General features: G+C 52.1%; 3 protein-coding genes across 5 annotated transcripts in view; 2 read left to right on the forward strand and 1 right to left on the reverse strand.

The window, feature by feature from the left end:
* The first annotated feature begins 167 nt into the window (after nucleotides 1-167).
* Nucleotides 168-5,816, forward strand: LRRC47 (leucine rich repeat containing 47). The gene is made up of 7 exons (XM_059866946.1): nucleotides 168-812; nucleotides 925-1,371; nucleotides 2,088-2,204; nucleotides 2,511-2,626; nucleotides 2,933-3,035; nucleotides 3,429-3,518; nucleotides 3,696-5,816. Exons 1-7 carry the CDS (start codon nucleotides 174-176, stop codon nucleotides 3,906-3,908), a joined length of 1,725 nt encoding a protein of 574 aa, XP_059722929.1. The 5' UTR covers nucleotides 168-173; the 3' UTR covers nucleotides 3,909-5,816.
* CCDC27 (coiled-coil domain containing 27) lies at nucleotides 5,203-6,922 on the reverse strand. Its single transcript, XM_059866947.1, has 5 exons — nucleotides 6,798-6,922; nucleotides 6,586-6,663; nucleotides 6,103-6,315; nucleotides 5,547-5,651; nucleotides 5,203-5,431 (listed from the first exon to the last, which is right to left on the reverse strand). The coding sequence occupies exons 1-5, from the start codon at nucleotides 6,900-6,902 to the stop codon at nucleotides 5,297-5,299; spliced, it is 636 nt and encodes a 211-aa protein (XP_059722930.1). The 5' UTR covers nucleotides 6,903-6,922; the 3' UTR covers nucleotides 5,203-5,296.
* LOC132337917 (myo-inositol 2-dehydrogenase-like) overlaps nucleotides 5,548-12,854 on the forward strand; it is an 11,699-nt gene continuing 4,392 nt past the window's right edge. Inside the window, exons 1-6 of one of the 3 annotated variants that reach the window (XM_059866945.1) lie at nucleotides 5,548-5,674; nucleotides 8,899-9,423; nucleotides 10,315-10,385; nucleotides 10,791-10,899; nucleotides 11,519-11,649; nucleotides 12,015-12,122. In XM_059866945.1, coding sequence (XP_059722928.1) covers nucleotides 8,951-9,423; nucleotides 10,315-10,385; nucleotides 10,791-10,899; nucleotides 11,519-11,649; nucleotides 12,015-12,122 — 892 coding nt within the window. In that variant the 5' untranslated portion in view covers nucleotides 5,548-5,674; nucleotides 8,899-8,950. Of the gene's footprint in view, nucleotides 5,675-6,867; nucleotides 7,000-7,452; nucleotides 8,246-8,898; nucleotides 9,424-10,314; nucleotides 10,386-10,790; nucleotides 10,900-11,518; nucleotides 11,650-12,014; nucleotides 12,123-12,854 lie in introns of those variants that run through there. The other 2 variants (XM_059866944.1, XM_059866943.1) reach the window with 2 other exon arrangements.

Raw genomic sequence — 12,854 nt, forward strand, 5'->3', positions numbered from 1 at the left:
TTGCCCTTGTTTAAGGTATCACTGCTCCTGGAAGCAGTGATCCCATCCCGCCGCATTCCCGATGCTGCGTTCCCGCCGCGGTTCAGGTGGCGGCGGGACCCTCCCCGAGGGCGGGGCCGTGCCGAGGGCGGCCCTTGGACGGCGGCGGCGGCTGCGGGCGGGGTTTCTGCGCGATGGCGGCGGCGGCGGAGCCGTGGCCGGAGCTGGAGGCGGCGGCGCGGGAGCGGCGGCGGGAGCTGTCGCTGGCGGGCGCGGCGGTGGCCGAGCGGGTGGCAGCGGGCGGCGGGCGGCTGCCGGAGGCGCTGCTGGCGCTGCCGCTGCTGCAGTCGCTGGAGCTGAGCGGCTGCGCGGCGCTGCGGGAGCTCGGCCCGGGCGTGGCGGCCGCGCTGCCCGCGCTGCACACGCTGGTGCTGAGCCGCAACGCGCTGGGCCCGGCCGGGCTGGGCGCGGGGCTGGGTGGGCCCCTGCCCGCGCTCCGCCTGCTCGACCTGTCCGGGAACGGGCTTGAGGCGCTGCCCGCCGCGCTCGGCGGGGCGGGCGGCGGCGCGGGGGATGCGGCCCCGGCCTTCCCGCAGCTGCGCAGCCTCAACCTGAGCGCGAACCGGCTGCGGGAGCTGGGCCCGGGGCTCGCCCGCGCCGCGCCGCAGCTGCAGGAGCTGCTGCTGTCCGGGAACCGGCTGCGGGCGCTGCCCGGAGGGCTCCTGCCCCCCGAGGGGCCGCCCGCGCCTTTCCCGCTGCTCAGCCGGCTGGACGCGGCCGACAACGAGGTGGCCGAGCTGGGCGCGGACATCGCGGCGCTGCCGGCGCTCAAGGTGGGAGCCGAGCCCGCCGCCCCGCACGGGTTCCCCGGCACAGCCCCATCTCTGTCTCCTCCAGAGCGTCCCCGTGGCGCAGCCCTGACCGCCCCATCTCTGTCTCCTCCAGAGCCTGGACGTGGCCAACAACCAGCTGCGGGAGCTGCCCGCCGCGCTGGCCGACTGCCCCCGCCTGAAGGAGGCCAACTTCAGGGGCAACCAGCTGAGGGACAAGCGGCTGGAGAAGATGGTCAATGGGTGCCAGACGAAGGCCATTCTGGAGTACCTACGGGCCGGTGGCCGTGGGAAGGGGAAGGCTGAGAGTGGCAGAGAGGACGTCAGGAAGAAGAAGAGGGAGAAGCAGCAGAAGAAGGACAGTGGGGATGGGGAGCAGGATGAGGTGGAAGAGGCAAGCAAGCTACTGGTGAAGGTTCTGCATGTCTCTGAGAACCCAGCGCCTTTGGTGGTCAAAGTGAGCCCGGGCGTCAAAGATGTGCGAGCCTTCATTGTGTGCTGTGTGCTGAAAGGAGTGAACTTAAAGCCAGGAAATGCTCTCAAGAGGTTCCTGACCATGCAGGTAACAGCTGCAGCCTCATGGTACTCATTTGGAATGGGAATATTGCTGGCAGAGTTGGAAATAGACTGTTCTAGGCCTCTTTCAGCAGATGAGTTTGTGAAACTTAAGGTGAGCTCCTCACCCAGCAGGTGTAAGGGTATAGGGTGAGTTGTTCCTGCCAGCAGCACATGCCTAGTCTGTCTGAAATCAGCAGAACTGGATTTTGGGAAGGACCCATGAGCTCAGGTATTGCCATGAGGGCAATGGACACACTCACATTTGTGTTGTGACTGTAACAGCAGCTTGTTAGTGCTGTGGAACCTGTTAAAAGCTAAAAATAACCCTGTATCTCTGTGTAGAGATCCCCTGGATTGGCTCCAGCTTCCCTGATCTGTTAAAACCATGTTACACACCCAGCTTCCTGACTGAGGTATCCTGCCCACAGACCTGTACCTGGGCCTGCTGCTCACCTGTCCCTTAGGTGGCAGGTGGGAGCTGCTTTCAGGTTACAAGGCTTGAGTATTTTGGATTGGTTTCTGACTTAGAATTTGGTGTCCCTGTAGAGAAACATGTCACCTTTGCTTTGCTACCTTTGCATTTGGGCTGTAATGGAGATACAGGTGAAGGGAAGGGCTCTGCTTTAGTCACCTGGCTGGTAGTGCTCCCAAATCTGCACGTAGAAGGGATAAATTACATTGACTTTTTGATCTGTTTTGATGGCATCCTTTATGTTTTAGACCAAGCTGCACGAGGACATCTGTGAGAAGCGCACAGTGGCCACCATTGCCACCCACGACTTGCAGCTGGTCAAAGCTCCTCTGACATATGATGTTCAGCCTCCTGATGAGCTCAAGGTAGGGCTTAAGAGTGCTTTATTACCCCATAGAACCTAGAAAACAAACTCCAGGAACTTTAGATGTTGTACTGATTTCCTTGCTGTCCTGCTGTACCAGGTGCCTGGTTTAGTACTAGTGACTGAGCCTGTTTTTCAAGTGGGTGTTACAGCAGTCCATGTGAAATGGAAAGTATTTCCATGCTGAAAAAGGCATGACAACATGCAGGAATATTGTTTAATTATTGACTTGCTTACAGGGGAGTGTTGTAACCCTGGTGTTTGAGTGGAATTCAGTTAAAATGTTGTGTTTTCCTGTGTGGTGCAGATCATGCCCCTGGGTCGGAAGGAGATCAAGGCAAAGGATCTTCTCCGCCAGCTGCAGCTGGAGGCTGAGGAGCAGCGGAAGCAGAAGAAGCGTCAGAACGTCTCTGGGCTGCACAAGTCAGTGCCTTGTTGTGGTTTTCCCACATACATTTAAGTGACTGCACTGGGGATGTGACAGATGTGTTTAGAACAGCAGATAGAAGGGAAGCAGAGAGGATTGAAGGGTGTGTGGTGTACATGCTGTGAGCTAAGGGAATCAGGGATGAGGTAAACTTGACGTAGTGGCAGATGGGCTGTAGGGCAGTGTGTGGCCCTGCCCTGTGCTGAGATCACACACTAATTCCTTTTTGTCACTATTTCCTCCCCTTGTGTCCAGCTGCTCTCTCAGTTGCTCACTTCTTGCTGTTTTGTTTCTCGTGGCAGGTACCTGCAGCTGCTGGATGGCAAAGACAACTACCCGTGCCTGGTGGATGCTGAAGGTGCTGTGATTTCCTTCCCACCAATTACCAACAGTGAGAAAACAAAGGTACTTCCCATTCATGGAAATACATTAATAATTAAGCAGTGTTTCTTTCTATTGAGAGATGTTTAACTCAAAGACATACGCAGTTCTGTGAAACTTATGCTTGTAGTCCAAGTATAAACTCTTACAATTTATATGGGCTCCTCTGTCAAACTGAGAGGGATCTGGGAGTTACAGTTTTACCTTTTTAAATCTGTTCCAAAGCACCAGCCTGCCTGTGCAAAGCCTTTGTTGAAGGGTAAGAATATGGCTTTTGATTTGTAAAGAACAGCAGAGCTTTGCTCCTGATTAAACTGAGTGAAAGCCTTCAACTCTGTGTGCTGGGACATGTCCAGGGGGCTGCTCTGCAGAAGGTGCTCTGACTCCTGACTTGCTTCATCTCTGAAACTCTTACAGATTAGAAAAGAGACCCGGGACCTGTTTCTGGAAGTGACGAGTGATACCAGTTTACAGATCTGCAAAGATGTGATGGACACTCTTATCCTGGTAGGGAGCTCAGGAAAATATTCTTCTGTTCTTGGGGGGGCTCCTACCAAATGTGTCATTGCTCACATGCATTGAGAAGAGCACAGAAGCTGATTTGTATTTTGGTAGTATTGTTACTCCCTCTCTTTGTTCCCTGCCACAGAATTGATGTTGTTCTCTGTACTTTGCTTTTAACAGAAAATTGCAGAGCTGAACAGATCTGCCTTGGAGAACAAGGAAGGCTCTGGTTCAGATATGGAATCAGATGCTCTCTGTGGGCCAGGGAATTTGAACCTGCCCTTGGTGGTGGAGCAGGTGCGAGTGGTGGACACGGATGGGAACTTGAAAGTACTTTATCCTTCAAAAACAGACCTGGCCACAGTGTCCTCTCTGCTGACTGTGATCCGTTAGCAGCTGCCTGAGCTGAGAGAGGATTCCATTGCCTTGATTTTGGTTTTTTTCTGTATATTCAACAATGCAGCTGGAGCACAGTGAGATGGTTTGGGTTTTTAAAGAAAAGATGTGGAGCATCCTGCTGGGAAAGCAATGGCTTCAGAGATTGGTATGCTACAGCAAGGAGAATTGGGATATTTCATCCTAAAGAGAGATCATCCATGTTAGGCCTGTGCAAAAGAGCAGCATCTTCAAACATGGACTGAAGGCAGAGAAGCTGTTGGATGTCAGAATGCAGTAGAGAAAATCATTACAATGTTTAAAACAAGCACAGTCACATTTTTCTGCAAGATCACTTTTTCCTCCTGGTGTTTCATCTGGATCATTATTGTGGCAGCAGAGAAATCCAGTCAGTGTGGAACTGAGGTCCTCTGCTGGGTACAACCTGGAGTCAGAATGCCAAAGCACTTTGCTGACATCTTGTTCTGCAGAATTTTATCTGGAGTAACTGTGAACATTTAGTTGCTGTCAGAAGCATTTAATTGCTGTCAGAACTTGAGGGATGCATTTTAAAGTGACGGTTTCTGTGTTCAGGCACAAGCACAGCTTCCATTTTTAAGGGATTTGTTGAGTCAACTGCAGGATTTGTGTGTCTCAGTGCATTTCAGGGCTATCCTCCATCCCTGTGGGAATTGTGGTGACCTTGTGTGTGCCCAGAGAGTTACTGTGGTTGAGCACTGGCTTTGTTCTTGCTGAGGAGGTTCAGGTCTATTCAGAGCTGCCTCCAACTGACACTGCTGAACTCCCTGTCCCCCCAGAGTACAGGCACTGATGCCCAGAGTGACTCTCCTGGAGCTTTCTGTCCCACCCACGTATTTTTGCCTTCCAAAATACAGGTGGTTGGAGCAGTTCTTGTTTGGCAGTCTCTGGGTGACCTATATGTGTGGGTGAGCACTGGTGTAAACTCACACCTCTCCCTAAGCCAGGGTGACCCCCAGACTGACTCTGTTCTGGTAAAAATGATATCTCAGAGCTCTAACTGAACTGCTGCTATGTCAGAGACATCCCCGTGTTGGGACTTGCACATGCAATGGAAAAATAAAACAGCTTTTGCAGCCCTGGCACTGTCCCTCATTTTGGCATTGGGGGACGTTCAGTCAGGTCAATTACAAACTTCCCAAGGCAAAAATAGCCAAGCCATCCTTGTGCTTCAGGCTTCTCTGGGAAGTCAAGTGTTACTACAGAATAAGGACTTTCAGTGACTTGTGCTCTGAGTTGGCTGAAACAATTGAATCAGATACTCCCACAGAACTTGGTGTCAGTAAAATGAGTTTAATTTCTTGTAAGGCACCAGCTCCGAGCTGAGAGCCCAGAGCCTGAACTGGTGATGGGTTCTGGCTCAGCCATCAGAGCTTTTCCACCCTGGAGGACTTCCTTCTCCTTGCTGGTGATGCTGTGCTGCTGTCACTGCTGAGCAGTGATGTCCTGCTGCTCTTGTTCTTCAGCATCTGCTGGAACTCTGTCCGCTCGTTGAAGAGTTTCTGAAAATCAGCCACATGTGAAGAGGTGGGAAGGCTGGGAGCAGCACTGCAAAGTGTTCTCTTACCTCAGCAGTCCCTTCCTGGCTTCTGGAAGCTGTCTGGAAGAGCCACATACCTGCATTGCCTCCAGCACTTCATCATCCTTGAGCTCGCCCTGGGGGTCCTGGATGCCCTCCACGCTGAACGTAGCCTGGATTATTTTGTTTCTATACCTTTCAAACTTTGGATAAAAGAGGAGAGCAGGTGTGTTCAGGCTTTATGTGCAATTCCTTGGCATTTGCACTGATTTACAGAGACTTTGTTGTCAGGCTTGGGCAAAGGACTGGTGAATGATGATGTGAAAAGTGTTTATGTGAAATTACAGGCAGTTTGGGCTTCACTGAAAGAGCTGTGGTAATCATGTGGGTCTAAGTGAGCCAAGGCTCTTTCCCTGCCACCAAGCACATCTGCCTGCAGAGGACTTTAGGGTGGTTCTTGTTATTGTGGGTCTGGAAGGATGTTAGAAATCTGACCTGAACTCACCTTTCTCAAGTTTCTGATATTTGAGGTTTCTTTTCTTTTTAAAAGGTACAAGAGCTGCCTGCTCCACAGCTAGGGAGCAAATGGATTGAGATTCCCAAGTGTGTCCCAAGAGGGAGACAGGGCTCTGAGGTGAAAGAGGCCACGCTTACCTTGCTGCTGACGAGCTCCAGTGCCACTCTGGTTTGCAGCTCCGTGTGCTGCAGTGCCTCAAACTTGCTCTGGGTCTCCCTCTGGGCCTGTTTCTGCTCCAGAAAGTGGCGGCGGGTGGTCACAACCTCAGCCTGCAGCTGGCTGATTGTCCTCTTTAACTCACGGATGATGTTGTCGTGCTCAGCCAGCCGGAATTCCTGTTCTGTAACAATCTGAGCAGATACAGAAATCCAGCTGTCACTGGGGAGAAGAAAGTGAGCAAGTTTGGCCTCATTTTCCCACTATTTGGTCCACATGTTTCCTTGGCAGAATCTATGGACTGACAATCTCACCAGTAGTGGTAGCTGTTATTATTTGGTGTTTTCTCTAAAACTACTTGGATTGAGTGGGGGTTTTATATGCCAAATGCCACCAGCCCTAAAAACCAGCCCAGTGAAGCAGCAAACACCAGACTTTTCTGTAGAGGCTTTGCACGGATTCACCTCTTGAAGGTCGTGGTTCCTTTCCTCCATCATCACCACCGCTTCTTCCTGCCTCTGTCTTTCTGTCAGGCTGTAAAACTGGAAGGAGAATATTTTATACTTCAGTTTCACAGCTACAGGTGCCCCTCCTGCCTATGACATGTTGCAAAAACCCCAAATTCCCAGCTGCTGTGTCTCCTGCTAGCCATGGCCACCACGCTCTTGGGCCGTACCTTGTCAGACATAGCTTGGAGCTCGACTTCTGTCAGTCTGAGCTGCTTCTGGAGCAATTCCTTTTCAGATCTGATTTTCCTAAGCTCAGATTCTTGGATCTCCATCTGTCTTTGCAAGGAAGAGATGGTACCTGTAAAGTTGGAGAATATTTCTGTTAGCAAAGCAAATCCTTGCTGAATGCCCTGTGGCTGCTTTTTTCAGGTGAGCATAAGCAAAGCCACTGTGGGAACAGTCTGGGACCAGACTTGGGTCACATTAATGCTGCAGCCACAGTAATTCTGGGTGATAATGTGGTTTGTGGGATGTGGCTTTGTACAGCCTGGAGAAGAAAGGGTGGTTTCACTTCAGGGTGACCTAATTGCGGCCTTCCAGTACTACAAGGAGCTGACAAGAGAGAGACTGTTCACAAGGTCCTGGAGTGACAGGACAAGGGGGAATGGCTTCACACTGATAGAGAGCAGGGTTAGAGCGGATATATGGGAAAAATTCTTCCCTGTGAGGGTGGGGAGGCCGTGGCACAGGTTTCTCAGAGAAGCTGTGGCTGCCCCATCCCTGGAAGTGTCCAAGGCCAGGCTGGGCAGGGCTTGGAGCAACCTGGGATAGTGGAAGGGGGTGGCAGGGGGTGATTTTTAAGGGGGTGCCACCCCCATGGCAGGGGATGGCACTGGGTGATTTTTTTAAGGTCCGTCCAACCCCAACCATTCTGTTATTCCATATGTATTAAACAACCCGCCTTTGAGGTGGGCACTGCTCTGAGGACATGCAGAGTGGGCACCTCGAGCCCCGCTTTGCCACTCTGCTCAGCGCTTTCTTTGCTAGGTTTTCTCACGTTATTCACTTCCAAGGGTAGAAAGAAGGCGTTTTCAGAACAAGCCCTTTCAGCCTGTGAGCGACACCCTGCAATGTTTCCAAGGTGAAAGAAGCCGAATTGAATGAGACCTAGGCAGGTAAAGCTGTGCTCTGGGCACCTCCCGCGGTACCTATGGCCATTTTGTGGTCATCCTTGGCTTTCTGCAGCTCCTGCCGGAGCTCTTCCATGGTTTCGGCGAGCGCTGCTCCCTGCGAGTCATCGGCTTCCATCGCCCGGGGCTGGGGCTGGGGCCGGGCCGGGTCTGGTCTCTCTCGGCGCTGCAGGGCTCGGAGCGGGGCCGCTGCCGGGCAACGGCGTGAGGCGGGCGGGCCTTCCGCTTCCGAGTCAGCGGGGCCGGGCCATGGGGCGGAGGAGGAAGACGCTGCACGACTACGCGGCCGAGTTCTCGGAGCTGTCGGTGCGGCGGGAGCCGGTGGGGCCGGGCCCGGCGGGCGCCGTGGAGACGCTGTTCTGCACGCCGTGCCAGCTGCCCCTGAGGGTGCGCCGCGACCGCATCCTGGAGCATCTCAGCTCGGGCCGCCACTGCCGCAACCGCCGCCTGCTCCGGCAGCTCGGGCTGCGCGCCCCGGGGCTCCGGTGAGGGACACAGCGCTGCTCGGGGTCACCCGGCCTTTCTCTGCCTCACCCGCTCATCTCAGCCTCACCCCACCGACCCCCGCTCAGGCTCACCCAGACATTCCCTGCCTCACTCGACCGACCCCTGCTCCGGCTCACCCGGCCTTTCCCTGCCTCATCTGCCCCATCTCAGCCTCACCCGGCCCCAGGACAGTGTCCCCAGCTGGATCAGTGCTCGTCCCCCTGTGCTGGGCACTGCTGAGGCCCTTCGAATCCTGTGTGCAGTTCTGTTCCTCACTACAAAACAGACATTGAGGGGCTGGAGTGTGTCCAGAGAAGGGCATGGAGCTGGGGAGTCAGTGCTGTGAGGAATGGCTGAGGGAGCTGTGGGTGGCACTTAGTGCTGTGGTTTAATTGACAAGGAGGTGCTCAGTCAAAGGTTTGCCTTGATGATTGTGGAAGTCTTGTCCAACCTTAATGATTCTTTTAATTATCTGTCTCACCTGACTCCACTCAGGAAGCATTTGGACAACATCCTCAGACATAGGGTGGCATTCTTGGGGTGTTCTTATGTAGGGTGTTCTTCTCAAGAGTTGGATTTGATGATCCTTGTGGGTTCCTTCCAGCTCAGGATATTCTCTGATTCTCTGATCTTCTGATCTCTGTCTCCTCAGCTCTGCAGGTCCCGACTCCAGCCTGAGCCTGAGCCTGCCCCTGCCACTTGACATGCCCTCCCTGATCTCCCATCCCTCCTTCCTCATCACCACTGGATCCAGCACTGGCTACAGCATGGTCCCCTCCCAGCCCTCCTACCACAAGCTGCTGGTTCCCCACCACCCCATCCCCGCCACACACAGGGACGACCCAACACCCTCCACCTCTGCCAGCCACCCCTCACCGCTGGCCACCTTCCACACCGGGATTGCACCTCTTGGCCAAAGTGGGCCTGCACCTGATGCCTCCAACAGCCCAACACCCTCCTCGTGTCATGGTGGCAGCGGCGTTGGCCTCATGCTCTTTGGCGCAGGGCTCGTGAGCGCAGCCTTGTTGCAAAACCTGCTGGAGGAAGCTGGCTGCTGCCTGCTCTACGTGCTGGAGGATCAGCTGGAGGAGGTGGAACGTGCCTTTGGCACCGAGGTCCCGGCTGGCACCAGGGTGCTGCGGCAGCAGGAGGCCACCATCGCGCTCAGCGATCCACGGTACTGATGGCCACCAGCTCCCGCATGTGGCTCTGCTCAGGGCCTGGGGGTTCCATACAAGCCTTGCCTTTCCCTCTGGGAAGCTCTGTAGCAGCCCCAGACTGTGCCTCTGGCCCTCCGTGTGGGAGTGAGGGGCTGTTTTGTCACCTACCCATGGGTCCTTCAGGAGTCTCTGAGAAGGTTAACTGGGCTTGCACACCCAGATTAATGGAAACTTGGAGGTGTTTAGGTACAGGCAGATTTTTTGAGAAATAAAAAAAAAATTTCCTCCATTCCCACCGAACAATAATAAATGACACCTTCCCTGCTGCCTGCCAGTTTCCCTGTCTCAGAGCAGTTGGCTGAGTTTGGTGGCTCTTGGTGCTCTGAGATAAGCGAGGGTTGGTGTAAATAGGGAGGATTGTGGCATTTTGCTTTACAGTTGAACTGTACAACTGTAACATCACTAAAGTGCTGTTGTTGTCAGGTCTAAAATATTGCAGGAGCAAAAGGCAGAGCTTTTAGGAAAGGCAGATTTGATACTAGAAAGTAAAGAGTCACAGGAAGCTAAAATGCATTGATCAGCAGCTCTACCACATGAATACTTTGGATTTCTCTGTGTGTGCTAACTGACAGGATTTAAATCCTTTTTAAAGAAAACCTTTAAAAGACTTTCTCCTTGAAGATGCAGGAAGAGCAGTACAATTCCTTTGTGCCACTTGTGATTTTAACCTGTGTGTGTCACTACATTTCATCTTTGAAGCAAGCACTGAGTTCCTTCTATAACCCAGCTGGCTCTTCCAGAGGAATGGGGTTTTAGTGTTTTTTAACTGTAACCAAATAGAGGTTTTGAGCACTGTTTGATCTAGTGAAAACCTTGTCCTTACTGAAGATCTCTCTTGATTCCTGCAGAGTCTCTGGAGCCATTATTTGTTCCCCACCTGACAAAGCCCCTGAGATGGTAAGAGATGCCTTACGAGCAGGTGAGAGGAGCAGCTGCACATTCAGCTTTTCTCTATGCCCATTGATGTGCACTTGTGTGTTTGTGTTTCAGCAGCAGCCCTGGAGCTGTGCACACTCTCAAATTGTGTAATAAAGTGCCTGAGATCCCTGCTGATGTTAATGGCTGGACACCAGTGGAGTTTGTGCTATGCTGGTCGCAGTATGACTGGGCAGTGTCTCATCCTGTAATCCCAGCAGGATTCACAGGAAAGCTGTCACCAAAACAGTCCCACTCCTGGGGTCTGGGACAGCTGAAACCACAGCAGGCAGGCAGAAGGGGGTAAATGCCATCAAAACCTGGAATGTAATGAGCTGTTACTGCAAGATCAAGGTGTTTTGTGCAGCTGTGTCTCCCCTGAGCCCCGTGTGTGTCCTGTTTTGCACAGGTAAAGGTGTGTTCTGCGAGGGGCTGCCCAGCTTGGACAGACAGACAGCAGAAGCCTGTTTCGATGAGGCTGACAGGTGTGGGAGGCCACTCCTGTGTGGGTTCTACAAGTAAGACCATTGGTTTTCCTGTGATTTATTCTTTTTAAAATCCCATGTCTGGAAACAGCGCTGGTTCCTCAGGCTCTCCTGCCTTGTCCTCAAATCAGCTTGGTTTCACCTTGAGAGGAATAGTGGATTTGTCTTTGCAAACAAGCTGTGGGTCTGCTGGTAGATAAAAGAAACAATGGGAAGGATTCCACTGATTGATGAATGGGAAAAGATAATTGCTTTTACAAATAAACTTTAGGTTTGCTGATAAATGAAATTAGACATTGAAAAATGAAAGAAACAATAGGGAAGAAAAACCCCTAAATTCCATAAGAATTAAAAATGAAAAGGGAGGGTTGTACATTAGAGGGGAACCTTTGGGATCAGGTGTTCTGGGAAGTCTGAACCTCTCAAGTTTCTCAGCCAGTGGGGAAAGAGAGAAGGGAAATGTGTCTGGCAAACTGGGATAAAAAGGAGGCTGTGTCCTCCAAAAATTGGAGAGATCCCAGGGGAATGCCCCATGCCCTCTCCCTTTTTTGGAATAAACTAAAAAGGACTCCTTAGTCTCCTTTTTGGACATAAACCTCTGATGTTTGTGGATTAATTTTCCTAACAACCTCATCCTTGTTCCCCTTGGAAGGCGCTTTGACCCAGCCCTGCAGTTCCTGTACAAGAGGGTGCGGGACAGCCGGGCCCTGGGCAGGATCCACCGGATATCAACAATCAGCAGCCTCTATCCTGCAGCCTCTCTGAGCCTGCTGAAAGCCTCAGGTACCCAGCAGCTCCCTTCACTCAGAGTCATGGAATGGTTTGGGTGGGAAAGCACCGTTAAGCTCATCTGTTCCACCCCCTGCCATGGGCAGAGACGCTAACCAGACAAGGTTGATCCAAAGCCTGTCCTGGAAATATCTCTATGTTCTGTGGGAATTCCCCTGAATTTATGTAGCCTTAAGATCCATGAGGAAGAGTGTTTTTGGAGGAGTGTTTTCTTTACCAAACTTCATTTCTGTGCCTTTTTTTGTCCCTTTATTTCTTCACTGTGGGGGCTTTTTATACCATCCCCGTGCAGTTCAGAAATGTAAATTGGCTGTGGGTTTCAATATGGAGGCATTAATGTCCAGTTTTGGTTCTTCCAGGTGGAATTTTTTACAATGCTGCCGTGCATGACATAGACATTATCAGTTTGTTGTTGGGAGAGAGTATGCCAGATACAGTATTTTCCCTGGGCCATGCCTTCTGTGCAGGTAAGAATGAGTCTTTTGATGGTTTATTGGGTACCTCTGGACTTCAGGGTTAAAACTAGGAAGAAATAAGGAATTGAGAGCATTATAGCCATGACAGTTGTTCCATCATGGAGCAGTTGAATAAACAGGCTGGTGGAACATAAGGCAGGTTCCTTGGGGGTATTTGGTGAAGATCTCTGAATCTGGTGAATCTCCTCCTGATGTGAAGTGGAATTATCATTGAACATGCCTCTGCAGGACACCAGATTTGGAACCAGAGTGCAGAAAATAACTGAGCAAAGGTTTGAGCTCACAAGAGTGTGAATGAAATGTTCATTCTCTGCTTTCTCTGACCCTTCTCTGTGGATCCCAGCACAAAGCTGTGCCTTTGCTCTGGGTCATGTTGGGCTGCCGTGCACACTCTGGGTTACCACACTCATTTAAATGAACAATAAAAGGTGGAAGCTGCCATTTTTGAAATGGAAATGCAGAGTTTTAATTAAGGTAATTTCAGCAGCTGCCAAGCTTGGCTGGCTGGGGTGAGGAGGGGCAGGATGCAGGGCTCTCTTGCATGCACAGCATTGAGATGCAGCAAACAAGAGCCCTCCAGGAGAGTTCTGTACCCTCTGCCTTGCTCCAGCAATGTGTTGGAAGTTGCCTGATCCTGGAAGCACAGGTAGGTGCCCTCATTAGAGAGCTGTGGGCTGGGAAGGTGGAGTTGGGCCTGGGGCTGTGTGTTCCTGCAGAACTGCC

The sequence above is a fragment of the Haemorhous mexicanus genome, chromosome 23 (genome assembly GCF_027477595.1).
Source record: "Haemorhous mexicanus isolate bHaeMex1 chromosome 23, bHaeMex1.pri, whole genome shotgun sequence".
Classification (NCBI taxonomy): Eukaryota; Metazoa; Chordata; class Aves; order Passeriformes; family Fringillidae; genus Haemorhous; species Haemorhous mexicanus.